This window comes from Physcomitrium patens, chromosome 17 (genome assembly GCF_059467195.1).
Source record: "Physcomitrium patens ecotype Gransden chromosome 17, ASM5946719v1, whole genome shotgun sequence".
NCBI classification, from domain to species: Eukaryota; Viridiplantae; Streptophyta; class Bryopsida; order Funariales; family Funariaceae; genus Physcomitrium; species Physcomitrium patens.
Genome location: NC_143426.1, coordinates 8,346,905 through 8,363,048, shown reverse-complemented (window position 1 = coordinate 8,363,048; position 16,144 = coordinate 8,346,905). Strand labels below are relative to the sequence as shown.

At 33.8% G+C, this 16,144-nt stretch overlaps 1 protein-coding gene across 4 annotated transcripts; it reads right to left on the bottom strand.

Moving 5' to 3' along the window:
- Positions 1-833: 833 nt before the first annotated feature.
- Positions 834-8,439, bottom strand: LOC112294567 (O-fucosyltransferase 8). Of its 4 annotated transcripts, none has more exons than XM_024545168.3 (13): positions 7,765-8,439; positions 5,896-6,074; positions 5,083-5,700; positions 4,847-4,930; positions 4,500-4,596; positions 4,136-4,212; positions 3,890-3,978; positions 3,567-3,687; positions 3,031-3,174; positions 2,683-2,836; positions 2,330-2,516; positions 1,654-1,894; positions 834-1,510 (listed from the first exon to the last, which is right to left on the bottom strand). In XM_024545168.3, exons 3-13 carry the CDS (start codon positions 5,686-5,688, stop codon positions 1,199-1,201), a joined length of 2,112 nt encoding a protein of 703 aa, XP_024400936.1. In that variant the 5' UTR covers positions 5,689-5,700; positions 5,896-6,074; positions 7,765-8,439; the 3' UTR covers positions 834-1,198. The 4 variants fall into 4 exon arrangements, with proteins under 4 accessions (XP_024400936.1, XP_090099814.1, XP_090099813.1 ...); XM_090243688.1 differs by having other exon boundaries at positions 8,064-8,405; XM_090243687.1 differs by having other exon boundaries at positions 7,750-8,206.
- Between the last annotated feature and the right edge of the window lie 7,705 nt (positions 8,440-16,144).

Here is a 16,144-nt window from a genome sequence, read left to right as displayed (position 1 = left end):
ACAATAGGCTTCAAAAAACTGCGTTGAAAGCTGGATTTCCATATAAATCTGGAAGTCATTCGAGGGACATAATTTGTTGTCAGTGTTTTACCAACAGGATGCGAATAGTGTACAACATTTACGAACGTAATGCAGATCTAATCCTTCACCTCACCGAAAAAGTCATCGCTGATCACCTTCTTAGAAATGGAAGAAATCTGCACCAACAACGAAAAAAATGAGTGAGATGATTGGAAGACATCGGTCCATTGCTTTACGTCCGCCAGAACAGAACTGATACCTACTCTCCATCGCTTTTGAACGATGGCTGTGGAAATAATCGTTATCCTTCCAACACTCTTGTCTCGCAGAAATAATCGTTATCCTTTCAATTTGGCCAAATTCCAATTTCATCATCCTAAATGATCTGAGGCCACAAAAAATCTTCCTCTGCATCTTAGTTATGCTGAATCAATGCAACTGAAAATAGGCTTATTGATTCGGTTCTGAAATTTGGCCTCTGCGATTATATCAAGCAGCAAGAGATACAAGAGCCGTGATTACTCTTGGTTACAGCTTTAAGACACAATATAGATGAATTATTTCGAATAGCTGAACATTCACACACGACATCAGAATACTATCGGGCGACCCATTTTCGCACTGATACTTGGTGTTCGTTGTTGAGGGCTAAGTGTAAAAACACCCTTAGCACCTAATTCCAATGAATGCAGTCAGTTGTCACGCTTCACTAGAGTTCTTGTTCATCGTTAATAGTTTCACGTCGCCACATGACTTACTGCTAACTTGCGAAATTCACGTATTAATATCGTCAAACAGCAAACAACTCTGACTTTTGAGATTTTAAACAGTTCACTGGTAAGGAACTCCTTTCAGATTTGGCATTATGGCTTGTGGATTACATTGAAATGTCCTGGTAGATTGGTTGCTCTTACCCCGCTTTTATTTCTACAATGGTACATGTCATTTGAAATGTCGAAGGGAAGGCACATCAGCGGATAGTATACTCGGCTGAACTTTCCACCATAGCTCACAGCTTGGCTCCAGCTATGTTCTAAAACTTGTGTGTGAAAGCAAAGCACAATTGCTCCATCTACTCGCAAGCATGGTATGGTGCAGCACAGGATGACATAATTCGCTTCCACAAAACTGGGTTTCACACTGCACTAGCAAGAATTGAGCCTTCATGTCTTTTACTCTAAACATCATGTTTACACATACACTCTTCACACCTCGGATGTCTGTAAATACTGCGAGAGGTCGGCCGAACAGCAATCCTTTTGGTCTCTTTAACAAGCTTACGAACCCTCTCTTCAAAAAAACTCCATTCAATGGTGGCGTTGCTGTCAAACAGGATTGCCAACCGTTTCTTATTGGGACGTATTGTTGGAGCATGGCCTGAACTATGGTAGATTCGGTAACCAGAAACAAGAGATGAGAGCTGGCTGCCCGAATCAGTCATAGCAAATGCATCTGCCAATGCACAGCCTAAGAAGTCCAGTGCTGCCAACTGCATGAAACCAAATAATAGTATTAGGCCACAACCAAAGTTCAATTACAAAGTTGTAAGTGTTAAAGGTTTGAAATCATAACTCAGAAATGCTCTAAAAAGACGTGTCCTGCTGCCAAATGTATCAGGTTCAGAGTACACGCCTGGGAAGAATGATTGCGGAATGGCAGAAGCTCCTCCGCCGTCAGTAGATCCTCCTTGGTCACTATATTGGGGTACAGAGACTTCAGAATCGTCATCTTTGTTTCCGCGCCATACATGTGTGATCCTGCTAAATAGATTCTGGTTCCTCTTTTGAACCCCAGCGCAGCTAACATCAAAAAGCCCTCTTCTGGCATCAGAGGGCAATGACCAAGCTCCCTCTGGAGTTCAGCCGAACCCAACCTGCAAAGACCACGAATTCATGAGTAAATCGTTCTCATGGACTGTATGATTCCTAGCAGGTCCAAAGTATAACTAAAGATTTTTTCTTCACCTCTGAAGAAATCCTCCAACAAGGACAACACCACAACTTTTGTTCTGCTGCTCATGGCAACCCGGATTAAAGAAGGTTCTTAAGAATAAGAGTACTTAGATTGTTCCCTGAAATCACATTTGTAGAAATATCAGGAACCATACAAACAATGCCTAGTTCACTCTACAGTTTTTGTTGCAAACAAGACACCATCACTAGCTAGAAATAATGAGTTGTGTTATTAATACAAAGCTTCCTTTCTGAATACTTACTAAAGATTGACTTCAAAGATACTTGCTTTTGTTTCTTGCATGCTTCTCAAAGTAGTTCAAATTTGAACGCTAAATAAAAAACAAAAGCCTTACTGTCCATCCTTCTCCATCTGTGCAAGGATTGGGAAATGCTCAGCCCGGTAAGCTCGAAGCTCTTCTCTCTCAGCTTCACCTCCCCCAAAATCACACATAGAATAAGCTGCCATATCCATCTCAAATCGCAAGTGCACAGCCAGGTACTTGGCAACAGGTTTGGCAAATCGTATTTGAACTTTTTCTCCTGCAGCAGACCCACTTTGTATTTTAGTGCTTCCACATTGACTTGCCATCCAAAAGGAACAGCACCCAGATACATTCCATTTTTCATTTTTTTTCCAGCAAATCAATAGTAACTTTCATCTTGAATATCCTAAAGTACTGGCCCTACCACAAATCACCATATTCACCTGCCAAGTACTTGTTTACATCAACGTGAAACTCATCATCACTAGGGCCCCAGCGGGAGTGCTTGTCTCGCATCCTTTCTGCAATCACTTTCCCCAATTTTTGTAGCTCCGGAACAAATCTCAGCGCATGGAAGTTGCAGCGACATCTCAGCCTCTATAACACAATAAAGTTAATCAAATAGAAACATTTGATTGATTCAGCGCGGAAGGTTGACATGACATGTAAACTGAATAATCGAATATCAAAAAGTGCTTCTTGAACACAAGGGAGGTACAAATAGTTTCTTTAACAATAAAAGTAAAACAATCAAATAATATAATAATTAAAAAACGAAAAAGAAAAAGTACCTGTATATCAAAAGGTACAGGATCAAAACCCAAACGATTGCCAAAACCTTCAAAAAGCACCACCCGTGTCCGCAATAACAGAGGAAGAACCTGATTGAGGTAGAAACTGGGCTTGGCTTCCTTCGGAATATCAAATTCTGTCATCTATAATATTTGTGTCAGTAATGACGCATAATTTGTATTCATGAGAATTCAGCCCTAAAAAAACGTAAGAACAACGCATTAACATCTAATGCCCGATCCAGAGACCGCGCAATCGTGAAACACTTGACCATTTGTGAGTGAAAAGCTCTGACCCGACCGAGCTGATTTTGTATATAAATTGTTACGTCATCCTTTATTAAGTTCATGACCAAAATAGATCATTAATATTCTTGTGTTGAGTAGTAAAATGGTATTGCTCATTTCAATAACACATAAAGAGAGACTATCGGCTATGTTTCACTATAGGTCATGTAAGATAGAGTAGAGACCTAAAACCAGGAAGATGACAACTCAGAATAACTTCACGAGTCTGAAATCAATGGAAAACTTACCACAGCTTCAATAGCTTCAAGATCTAAAGCTTTAAGCTCAGGTGGCAGCTCTTTCACTATTCGTACGTCATCTTTAAGGTAGTCAATAAAATAATTTTCCTCGTATATATCTCCAAACTGGCTGCACCAACTCCCACGTAGACTTGGCGTGAACAGTGAAAAGTGTTGTAATCCAATACTATGGGCACAGGGTGACAAAAACAGTCATCCCTACCCGGATTCAAGCAACATCCTAGTTCTAGCTCCTAGCTTAACTATAATCACTCCTTCTCTATCATGTTAAGTCATCTAGAAGTCAGGGTATATAAGTTAAGAAATAGCACCTTGAGTCCCTCCAAACACTGTTGAATAAAAACGTAGGCAAAACTAGAGTGGCGTTCAGTAAGCGTGCCACCGCCACACCATTACAAATCTGAAAGTGAATTTCACAGGCATTGTCATAAAAAGAACGCAATAACCAGAGAAACGGCATTGTCGACCAGGTACTAGAAACTATGTTGAATTCCATAATCTAATAATACAAACCAAAGAAATCGGTAAAACATCCGACCGGGAGGTTAGAAGTGTACCGCAACACGCTGCTGGTTAAGGCCTCCATTAGCACTGATCATGATGTAGCCTGTGGAATTTTCAGGTGATGGAGGAGCTACAAACAAAGCGGCAGTCACGAACTGAATAATAGTGCAGTGGATTTGTCAAGGTGAAGACTTTTGGACATTTAAACTCTATCCAAGGTACTCATTGGTCAGTAAAACTAAATTGAAGTGGCGACCACACATTGTTGCTTCCAGATGAAATAGCAGTCGCTGCTCAAGATGAGGACATACAGTGACGTACAACATCTATTGTTGATCTAAAAATTAGATTCCAGATATTCCTATCAGCAAATTGCACCCAACAAACAAAATTTAAGTGTTACATAGAGGAACTGACGAATGTGGTCTTCGAGTCTTTGATGTGCACAAGGAAGCCATGTAGTATTTTGGGTTGGCTCCACCCATAAATCGTCAGGCTCAGGACTGAGTTCATTCTGCAAACATATGCAGATATAATGAGTAACAAAGCAACGTGCCATCACGAAAATCCACATAATTCTTTCATATATCAGCGTAACCTGGAAATCTAAAGTCTAGCCGGTTTGTGCCCACAAAAAACAACAACCTCCCCGTTTGGGTTATATGGTATACTATACTAAATTGGCACATATACGAATATACATACATACATACATACATATCGCAACAAGATGTCAGACGAGCCCTGACTAGAGATCTCATCACCTCAGCAAGTCCATGTGCTGCCAAAGCAATCAGCCGTTCATATACGACAATAGAAGATCGATTGTTGGTACCTTCCCCATGTACCTACAATTAATCACAACAAAAAATTCTAATGCCCGCATCAAATTATAAGAAGTTGCGCTTTTGCTGCAATAGGTATCAACAAACTTTCGAAGATATAAGTGAGCAGTTGATAGGATGATCGATTCCGAATAAGAAAAGGTGATTGAACTCACATTGTTTGCTTGTGAAGTCCTCAAATTCTTGCGAAATTGCGGAGCAGGCTGTTCGAAAGTGGAGAGATACCACCAATCAAGTGCAAACCACACAAATAGTACAACGAAAAACAATGTGCCACCTTTCTTGAGTAGGCGTCCGCGTCCTTTCTTTGAAAATGTACCACTTCTAGTAAACTGATGAAAGACCAACTGGCCGGATGTTGTGGATCGAAATCTCGGACTACCCCTTGATTCTACCAGCGCAGATTCAGGAGTCAAAGCCCGCGGAGATCGAGGATGTGGAGAGTGAGACCAGGAGAGTAGATCACTTCTAGGACTGGAAGGTGAACCTTGTAGTCGAAGGGAACCACTCTGTCGGCTGCGCGTGGTTGGAGAAGAGACGCCCGATTGTGGTGAACTTGACCATTGTGCTTTCTCTGTGTTCATGGAGTTCGAGCGCTGTAAAAGAGTGGGTGAAGTACGCCCTGAGCTCGAATATCCACCTTGCAGGACAGAATCTGCCCTTCGCAATGCAGCAAGCCTGCTTTCACGAACGGGTGACACCTGCTTCTCTCCATCTGCGACTCTGTTCTCTAAACTCAGCTCCCCATTACCCTCGTCCATCACGATTATCCGCTGCACCCCTCAAGAGTATATCAGATGCTCATTCTCGTCTCTTACCAGACAATTCTGACAAAGCCCATTCTGCTACATTCTCTCATTTACTGTCTGATTTTACTATTGGTATCGTTTCTGGGTAGACTAATCAATCGTCAATATTGCCCTTGAATACAACTAAAAGAGGAGGGGGAGGGGGGGGGGGGGGAGAACCTTTTGGATTGCTAAGGGCCGATTGCAGTAAACTGATCCAAAATCTACAGCTGTTTCTTTGTTGCATATAATAGAAATCGCCAGCCCTTAGAAGTCCTACACTTCAGACTCCTGTAACAAGACATGCAATCCAAGCAATCAACAGGGCTCTGCTTGTATAATCACGACTTTGAAGTGTTCTGCAATACCAAGAGAACACAAGTATTAAAAGTCAATCAATACATTAGTTCCAAATAAGATGAATCTTCATGAGTTTAACAAAGCGGCGGTTCTCAAGCATTGCATTGATACTCAAGTGGCCTAGTAATCAAACAACCCTCGAAACGTAAAATATACTTAGGAAAATCCAATTCCCCAACATATGCTGTAGGAAATCTCAAACTAGAAAGGGTTGACAACAATCATTTGTAGCGCGGATTTCCGTCATTTTCAGCTCCTATATAGAGCTTCTTCTGGCAATCATCCACTACCGTAACCTGAAGAAGAAACCCTAATATGCTGTCAAAGATATCCCTTGCGAAAAGACACACATGTACCGCAATACTTAGTAACAACTTCTTCTAACTTGACTGTGATCTACCCCATTCTTTCAATTCACAGTCCAGGAGTAGGACATTCGTGTGTAATTGTCTCTACAAGTGCCCTTCCTGTGAAATTAGTCGCTGCTAAACCTCTTGATCAGTAGAGTTCCCCTCGGGACAGTTTGATACTAAACTCCAGCATGTGAGAAAGCTGCCTAGAATGTTCAGAAATAGACCAAACGCATTGCATTAAGATTACTGTAGCTACATTTGTAAACTTTTCCCAAATCCAATGATGAAATCTCCATGCTACGAATCGTAAAATTAGCCAAATTATCTAAAATGCTTGAATTCAGTTCATACACTTAATGAGCATTGAGAAGAAAAATGATGATACTCATTTCACTAGTTACTAGAAGTTCCTGTCAAATTCAACGAGAATGCCGACGACGCTCGAATCCCCACAGATCAGGAAGCCCAAATCTACTCCAGCGGCACCTATAACATAAACCCTCATATTAAGTGGTCCTATATTATAACCTTAGTTGCGTGCGAATGCACAAAATCTGCCTGCCATAGTAAGAAATCTTCTCAAATCGCTAACAGAAGGAATAATCAATTCGACTAAAAGGAGTCATGAACTCTACACTATGGAGATGCTGTGAGTACACGATGAACCAGCGAAATGAGAGAAGTAAAACTCGTCGTCTTCCAAAAGATATGAGACGTGGATTTAAGATCAAAATGATAGCTCTCTGTCCAAGATAAAATAAAACAGGCGAAAAGTTCTCGCGCCACAAGTGGACTTTCAATCACTTAATTTGATCGCAATTTCTACCTAGAGTACAGTCGTCGAATTCCCACCATCCAAAGCTTTTAAGCATCTAAAATTAATACGTGCCATAGCAAGCAGCCTCATCATTTTGTAAATGCTCCAAACAGGAACAGAAGAATCCAGCTGGAAACCTCTAAAGCAGTGACGAGCACTTCTAGACTGTGCTATAACAACGAAATTGGAAGGGGGGGATTTGAGAGAATTTAGAGAAGAAAAACATGAGACGTGACGATCCTGAATCTCCACTCTTCTCTGCGCGCACAGCAACAAAATCGACACAACCGATCTAAGCAAAAATAAATCTCACGAATGGCTTCCAAATATCCCTCGCCCGCGAACGGCAAACACACACGGCTCTCAGTCACGAAATCTCTCTCGAGCAAACAGCCTGAAGACGTTTAGAATCATCGCAATCACGAGCAGAGCTGAGAAACATTGCACAACCATCCTCTAATCCATTAAAAAAATGAAAAGAAAGAAAAATAATTCGCTCCCAACCTACTGCTCGCCCACCTTCGCAAACAACCTTCACACACAAGTCCGTAATCGTAACGGTTGACAAATTCCAGCATCTTCCAACACCTGGAGATCTACACCAAGAGGAACTAATCCAAAAAGGAATCATGAGGAGAGAGACCCGACGTATTCAACCCTGTTCCTTCTTCCATCCTTTACTCCATCTCTCCGTATCCAAGACTCTGAGAGTGAGTGAGTGAGTGACTGACGGACTCTGTCTGAGGCAAGGCAAGGCAAGGCAAGCCCAACCCATCCACAATGCTACAGAATAAATCCCAGCCGCATCTGTGACTCACCCTCCCTTCCGGTGAGAGAGGTCCAGGAATAGAACACCCAGAGAGATCCGAGACCAGAGGCGGTCCACACCCAATTGCCAAGTGGGATGTAGGTGCGGCTAAATTACGACAAAGCCCCTGCTGCTTGCTGCTGCTTTTGGGCTGCGAAAGGGCGATGGGGATGGATCATCGACCAGGGGGATCAAGCAACGGAGTGCGCAGCAGCATATTGGCAAGAGATTCCTCGCGTGGTGCTGGTGGTGGGCGATGGATGGGTCCTCCTCCACCACCTCTTCTAATTCCTCTTCCTCCTCTTCTCTGTTCCACCACCGCATTCCGCGACGCTCCCCCTCGTTGCTCGCTGCTGGCGGACTCCATCGACCCTCGTCGCCGCCTCGCTCGCTCTCCACACCCCCCCCCCCCCCCCCCCCCCCATCGTCCCTCGTCCTCCTCCTCCATCGCTGCTGCTTCCTCCTGCTTCTCCCCCGCGTGCTTCGCTCGCTTCCTTCTCTGCGACTGGTGGGCGCCGTCCTCATCGTCATCGTCTCCATAGCGGGGAGAGGCACTGAGGACACTTTACATCCATCCGTCCGCGGCGATCGGAGGAGGTGCACGGTCTTGGGATTGGGATCATGGCTGGCATCTCGTGGTTCCCGTTTAACCTCTTTTTAGATTTTTCTTCTTCTTTTTGTATTTTCTACTGTTGTTTCTTAAAAAATATAATGTTGATATATTATTGATATATATATAAACAGAATTGTTAAATTGACCCAAACAATCACTAAATTCACCCACCCATCATTATTAGTTTAGGATCCAACCATTTTTTTCATTGGTTTTCGACCAATGCGGATCTAGCCATGGAGATTTTTTTGATGATGGTTAGAATGAGTGAGTTGATGTAATAAGATTTTTGATTTTAAACATAATTTTTTTTAATTTATGTTTTTAAAGATTATTTCCTTTTAAATTAAAAACATAAATTAAAAAAATTCAATTTTTATAAATATATATATAAAAAAATTAAATGAACTTACATAAATCTAAAATTGACTAACTATGTAATTTGGTAGTTTGAGATTATTCTTTTGATATTCCATGTTTATTTTACAATTACATATTATTTTAAAAATCTTTTGGTAGAAATAAAGAAATTTATTTATTAAATTATTATTTTTATTTTCTATTTATTTTGTAACTTTTAAATTTTATAAAATATTTAAATTATCAAAACAAAAATTTAAAAATTTATAGTATATATATAAATATAAATATAATCAAAATTAATAAATTAGAATATTATAAATCTTTATAATATATCTATTTTAGATCATTTTCTAAAAACATCTGTTTAGTTTTAAAATATAATTTAAAATTGGCATTTTTTAAATTCGAATTTTAATATTCTTTTTATTAATTATTTAATAAATATTAAAATATTGTAAAATATTTGACGAGTTTATAATTTTTTTATTAAATACATTAATAATAAATTTCTAATGTTTATTACAATATATCAATCATTTATGTAGTTAAACTTTAAATTAAATTAATTAATTTTTATGCATAATATATATATATATATATATATATATATATATATATATCTATATATATATATATATCTATAAATATATATAATTGAATCTTGAGTCTTTTTTTATTCAATTAGTATGTTTATTTTTAAATTTTTTATATATCAACACTTATTATTAAACTTTACAATTGCTATACTAAAATATTTAATTAATCTTTTTAAATGTGTATATATATTAGAAGTAAAATTATTGTGTTGATTTTAAATTGATTATCTTATCAATAGTTATGATTTTTTTCTTATTTCTATCTTCAGAAAGAATGACCATTCATTCAATTTCATAAATATATATCAATAAACTTAAATTGATGGTGCAGCAATTACAAAATTGATATTTAAAGATATTTCTATTTATATTTATTAAAAAATAGTATTTAAGTATCTTCTAATTTTATTTATTTATTATCAAACTTAATTCTATAGACACATGAATGCAATATCCAATATCATATTATATCTACGACAATTATTATTGTTCTTATAAATAATTTATGATACATAAACAAAAGAACTCAAATCTAAGCACAAAGCACTTTCATTATCAAATACTACAAAGAATAATTAAAACTATTAATATTAAAGTTATTTATTTTTTGTAGGATCAAGTAATATATTAAGGATATGAATCTCAAAGAAAGAAAATTCAATACATTCTTGTATTACTCAAAAAGATTAAAAAATCACTCAAAGATGGTAATATATTGAATTAGAATGGCTATTGCCAAAGACAAGAAGATTAAAAAGTCTTGAAATAAGATTAAAGACTAAAAAAGTGTTGGCAAGAGTAAAGGAGGTTTTATTCTTACTTCCATATATATTCTCTAACTAAGAGCAATAGAATGATGTTTTGTAGGACCTCCAATATATGATGACTTTACTAAACACATGTCTTATTTTCTAATGCCAATTTTCTATATGTGTACCACATAGTTAGCTTGTTCCACAAGCTATCAATACATTGTTATATTATGTGTTACTTCAATCTAATTGACAGATTGCTAAAGATCTTAGAAATACTTATTGACCTTCAAACTCCAATTTTTGAGACCTTAACCCACAAAAATCTTCACATACTTTGATCTAACTATTTGATTGATTTCAAAGTTTGTATACACATTTATAACAAGGACACCAATACACTATCCAAAATTCATTTATACATATATTACAACATTTAAGAAATCCTCAAATTTATAAACATATTTTTATTTCTAAAAATCTAAACCAACTAAGAATATTGTTAATTTTAAAAATCCCTCAAAAACTCAATATTAATTCAATTGATATAATAAAAATATCATTTTTTTTTCAAGTTCGCTCTCAAATTCCACTCTTTGATCTATTCCAAAATCCTTAAGTTGTCGTATGTACATGGTTTTATGCCTTGGGGTCTAATTTCAACCTAGGTTGACAATTAGTCATCATTGGGTATAAATTTTTGATAATTTGAGATAAGTTTTATTTTATTTTATTTTTAATTCTCTTTTAAATTTTTCTATATTGATTTTCTATCTCATTTATTTTGATTTGGCTCATTTATGCATCTATAAATTAAATAGAAGTTCCTTCTATAAAAAAACAACATTAAGACAAAATCTTTTATTACCTTTCTATCTTTTATCCTTATTTTTTTACTACATCATTTTGCTAGGTTCTTCTATAATAACATCTATATTTTTATTTTTCACTATATGGCCATATTATCACATGACAATGTATCATACATGGCTAACTTGTTGACTAAATTTCTAACTTGTTAATTAACTACAAACACTTGTAAAGTCAAAACAACGTCTATGAAGCTTTTAAATAGCTTTTTTTTAAAGATATTATGCAATTAATCTATTTTTATCTATTTTGACTTAATTATATAGGTAATTATTAGAATAAATATGTATTTCCATGATATTACCTTTCCTTGTAGGAATATATTTGACCAAGAACGATCATTATATGTTGAAAAAATCCAAGATGCAGCATATTCTATTTTCTATATATTCTACTCTTTATTATCTTTGAAGATAGTTGATAGGTTTTTTCAACCATCAATAGTGTTCCATACCAGGATAGAAAGACCACCTTATTATTTGATCATTATTATAGCTTTTATAACTTTTTTCAAATAAAATATTTAAAATATTATTAAAAGATATTCATATTTTTAATAAAATCACCAAATATCAAGAATCTCTTTTAATATCAAGGAGATGAATTTCAAAGAATTAAAATATAAATACATTCTTATGTCTCTTGAAAAGACCAAAAAAACATTCAAAGATGATATAATATTAAATTAAAATGGTTAAAATTAAAGACAAAAAGACTAGGAAGTCTAAAAACAAGTCTAAAGAATAAAAAGGTATTGACAAGAGTGAAGAAGGCTTCACTTTTGCCTCCATATATACTTTTAACTAGAAGCTATATGACAATGTCCTATAGGACCTCCAAAATATGTTGACTTTGCAAAATACGTATTTTAATTTACAAGGCAAGTTTTCTATAGGTATGCCATATAATTAACTCCTTTGACAAGTAACTAATACGTAATTAATTTTTTGATCAAGTTTCTAACCTATCAATCAATTACAAATACATATAAAATCAAAGCAATATCTATAAAGCTTCTAAGAAGCTTTTCTAAAAATTATCATAAAATAAATCTATTTTTATTTAATTCTACTTAATCATATAGATAAATATTAGAGTAAATACATGTATCTATGATATTATCCTTCTTTTTTAGAAATGACTTTCACAAGGAGCAGTCATCATATATTGAGAAAATCTAAAATGTAGCTAATTATATTTGCTAAATACTCTAATCTTTGTTTTTTTTGAAGATAGTTGATAGGTCTTCTTAGCCATGAATAGTATCTCATATCAAGGTAAAAAGATTTTCTTATTATTTGATTATTGTTGATGCATTCATAACTTCTTTCAAATAAAATATTTGAAATACTATCAAGAGTCATTCCTATTTCTAATAAAATTACTAAACATTGACAGTCTCTTCCAAAGTCATGATATCAAATATGTTGTATCTCGCCATTTATTTGAGGAAGGATATGTCATTCTTGAAGATCTTTCTTTCAATTACATTATCTTGAAGGTTGTGACAATTATAATGTCTTATCTAGTAAGTCATCAAGTGATAGTTCTTGAGTTAAATGTGTTGGTTGTTTGATTTCCACCTCGTTACTATCACAAATACATAAAAATTACAAATAAGAGTAGAGGGTAGAATGTTATATTTTTTGGATCTCATTTCTTTTATAGTAAAGATTTGTTATTCTTTATTTTAGTTTTCATGGATGTCATTGATGAAAAGCCTCAACCTTCTTTGTTATATTTGTAAGATTTTTTATTGACTTCTATGTATATTCACTAATATCATATTCACTCCAATGAATAAAATATTCTAATCTATTTTGGCACTGCCTTAAATCTAAGACTTCTTTTACATCAAACCCTTGATTATTATCTATTTTTATAGAAAGAAGTGGTATTTGTCTTTTTTTTAAGATATTTACTATCTTATATGGTTCAAGAAGAGACATATAAAACATGGAATAGATTTTTATAGACTTTGGTAAATATAATCAATAAGCAAAAAAATTAACTTGTTCACAAATAAGAAAAGATTTAAGCTTACAATAGTCCAATTAGTCACAAAACAAGTAGTCTTGATATTACAATGAAGTAGCCATTCCTTATCTTCTATGTTGAATTGTGGTTGTTTCTTGCAATAGACATCCTCATTTGTCTTTTGTCGTTCTTGATCTTCTTTTAATTGCACCTTTATTGTTATATATAGCTTTGACAAATGATTTATCAAATCTTCTTTCATAAAATCATTAACTTTTAAAAAATAAAAAATATCAAATCATGGATGATAACCATAATTGATAAAAAAAATTATTTATTTAATAGAAGAATATACTAAATTATTATATGCAAACTTTGATAGTAGCAAAAGAGTTGTTCAATCATCTTGATGATAGTTGATGATATATCTCAAATACTACTCCAAATTTTGATTCACTCCTCTTGTTTGTCCATCAATTTGAGGATGAAAAAAATAAAGAGAATTTTATTTTTAGTTTTAAAATTTTGAAAAGGGTTCTTCAAAATTTTGATACAAATTGAGTCTTTAAATCCAATATGATATCTTTAGGCAATCTAAGATAGCAATAGATGTTGTCAAGAAAAAACTTAACTATTTCTTCTATTGTAATAAATTTTGTATATGGTATAAAATGTACCATCTTAGTAAAATGTTCTATTATCACAAATATAGAATCATATGAATTTAAGTTTAAAAGATCTCTGATAAAATCTATAGAAATAAAAGCCCATGGTTATTCTGAAATAGGCAATGGCAGGAAAAGTCCATAAGATTGATGATGAAGAGTTTTTGATTGTAAAAAAATATCACATGATTGTATAAAGTTTTTAATTGCCTTCTACATTTTAGGTGAAAAAAAATCTTTTGATACTAGCTCCAAAGTCTTATTGTATGTAAAATATTCAATTATTAAAAAGTCATGACAAGCTTAAAAAATACATTATTGTGCTTTATTTTTTGGAATATATAATTTTATCTCAAAATGAAATAGATTATTATTGAACTTAAAATTGAAAGTATTATGAGACTTAGGAAAATTGTTCTTAATATCATGAACAAGAAGATTAAAAGATACACTTTATTAAATTTGCTTGACAAAAGTTGAATCAACAATCAATGTTGATGTTATTGCTTAAATATAAAAATGCTTTGGTTTCATGAAAATCATTCTTTTTTAATCAAAATTTGTATTTCTTTCTTTTGATACAACATAAAAATATTGTCGTATTATGGTTTGGCTACCATGTGAAAATAATATATTTATATATTTAATATACAATTTACTTAGCAACATGGTAAAAGCCATGTTATTGGATTTTAGTTAGTTGTAGAGTGTGGTTAAATTACTACTTCAAAAAGAGGTTGTTTAAAAAATTACTATTATAATTTGTATAACTTTATTTTTTTTGATAATGGTTTTTGAAGTTGATTTGTTGGTAGTAACTTTATACATTTAGAGTCACCTTTGTTAGACATTGGTGATCCTTAAATTTTTATTTTGGTTTTATAATTTGGTATTTAAGGCATATAATATATAAATCTTATATGAAAAGGAATTGAAGAGGAGTTTTGGTAGCAAAAAAAGGTAGTTAGGGCACTCATATGAATGAATGGAGATGGATGATATAAATTTCCATTCCTATTGGTCAAAAATCATGACCAATGAGCTTCAAGGAGGCTACTGAGGCCATATTAGGGATTATGGTTAATCTTTCGGGGGGATTTGAAAATTGAAGGCTATAGCCAATAAGTTCAGATTTTTGGCTATGGTTTTGGTACAAATTTTGAATCATTTAAAGTTTTTATGAAGGAGATATAGGCACTTAAAGTCAAGGTCTTGGTTTTGTACCTACTATCTTTCTTTTGTATATAATGCACGCATACAAAAAGTAATAGAGAATCAGTGACTAAAGTTGGAAAGTATAATTTTTTTTATTATAATTTACATATATTTTTTGATGAATCCTAAATTGAAATAAGAGAGATGTAAGAAATTAAAGCCAACACATAGAATCTAAGGAGTAGTAAGTGACCCAAATTACTAGTGGTTGTTTTTTGAGCTATATTTTATAGAATTTAACAAGATTTTGATTAAAACTATCTAAGAATGTATATTTTTATGTTCATAAATTTTAAACACAAGTTTTATAGTATTTGAGTTTTGAGTTTGTGAGATATGAAGAAAATAGTACTCAGGTGCTTGTGAATTAGGATTTGAAGTACCTTCTAGGATTTTTAAGATGCCAAACTATCGGTAGTAAATTTATAGTTGAATTTTTTTAGTAATAATGCTTAAGAATAAATTCTATATTATTTTTAAATTTTAAAAAATTTGAATAGCTGGATCAAAAGATATGAATTTCTAAAGTTTAGGAAGAAAAAAATCTTTGTGGAAAAAATATGTTTTGAAGGATTATATTAAAATTTGAATATTTTATACAAAATAAAGGGTTGTTTTGGAAGTTAAGACTTTATATATATATATATATATATATATATATATATTTATAGAGCTATGGTTAAATTTTAATATAAAGATGAATTTTTGAAAAGAGATTATGGATTTTTTTTGGAATTATTGAAAATCTAACTTACCAACAAATAATTAGTTATGATTTGATATAACTAAGAATATTAGGGAATTTTTAGATATTTTAGAAAGCCTATGTATAAACCTTCTTAAATATAAAAGGTTTTACTAGTATAATATCTTTTTGATATTGTAGCATTTATTTGTCTTCTATTTTAAAGATTAAATAACTTATTAGAGCTTGGCCAATAAATTAAAATGAAACTCTCTATGGCTAGGTACCTAATATATTCCCAGATAGAAAACCATACAATACAACAATGTCTAGAAAGGACGTCTGACAAACCTTG

Coding starts and splice junctions, on each gene's coding strand:
- LOC112294567 (XM_024545168.3), bottom strand. CDS start 5,688: ATGGACGAGGGTAATGGGGAGCTGAGTTTAGAGAACAGAGTCGCAGAT. Junction 4,931..5,082: donor GGACTTCACAAGCAAACAAT/GTGAGTTCAATC, acceptor GATTAATTGTAG/GTACATGGGGAAGGTACCAA. Junction 2,837..3,030: donor CTGTACCTTTTGATATACAG/GTACTTTTTCTT, acceptor ATTGTGTTATAG/AGGCTGAGATGTCGCTGCAA.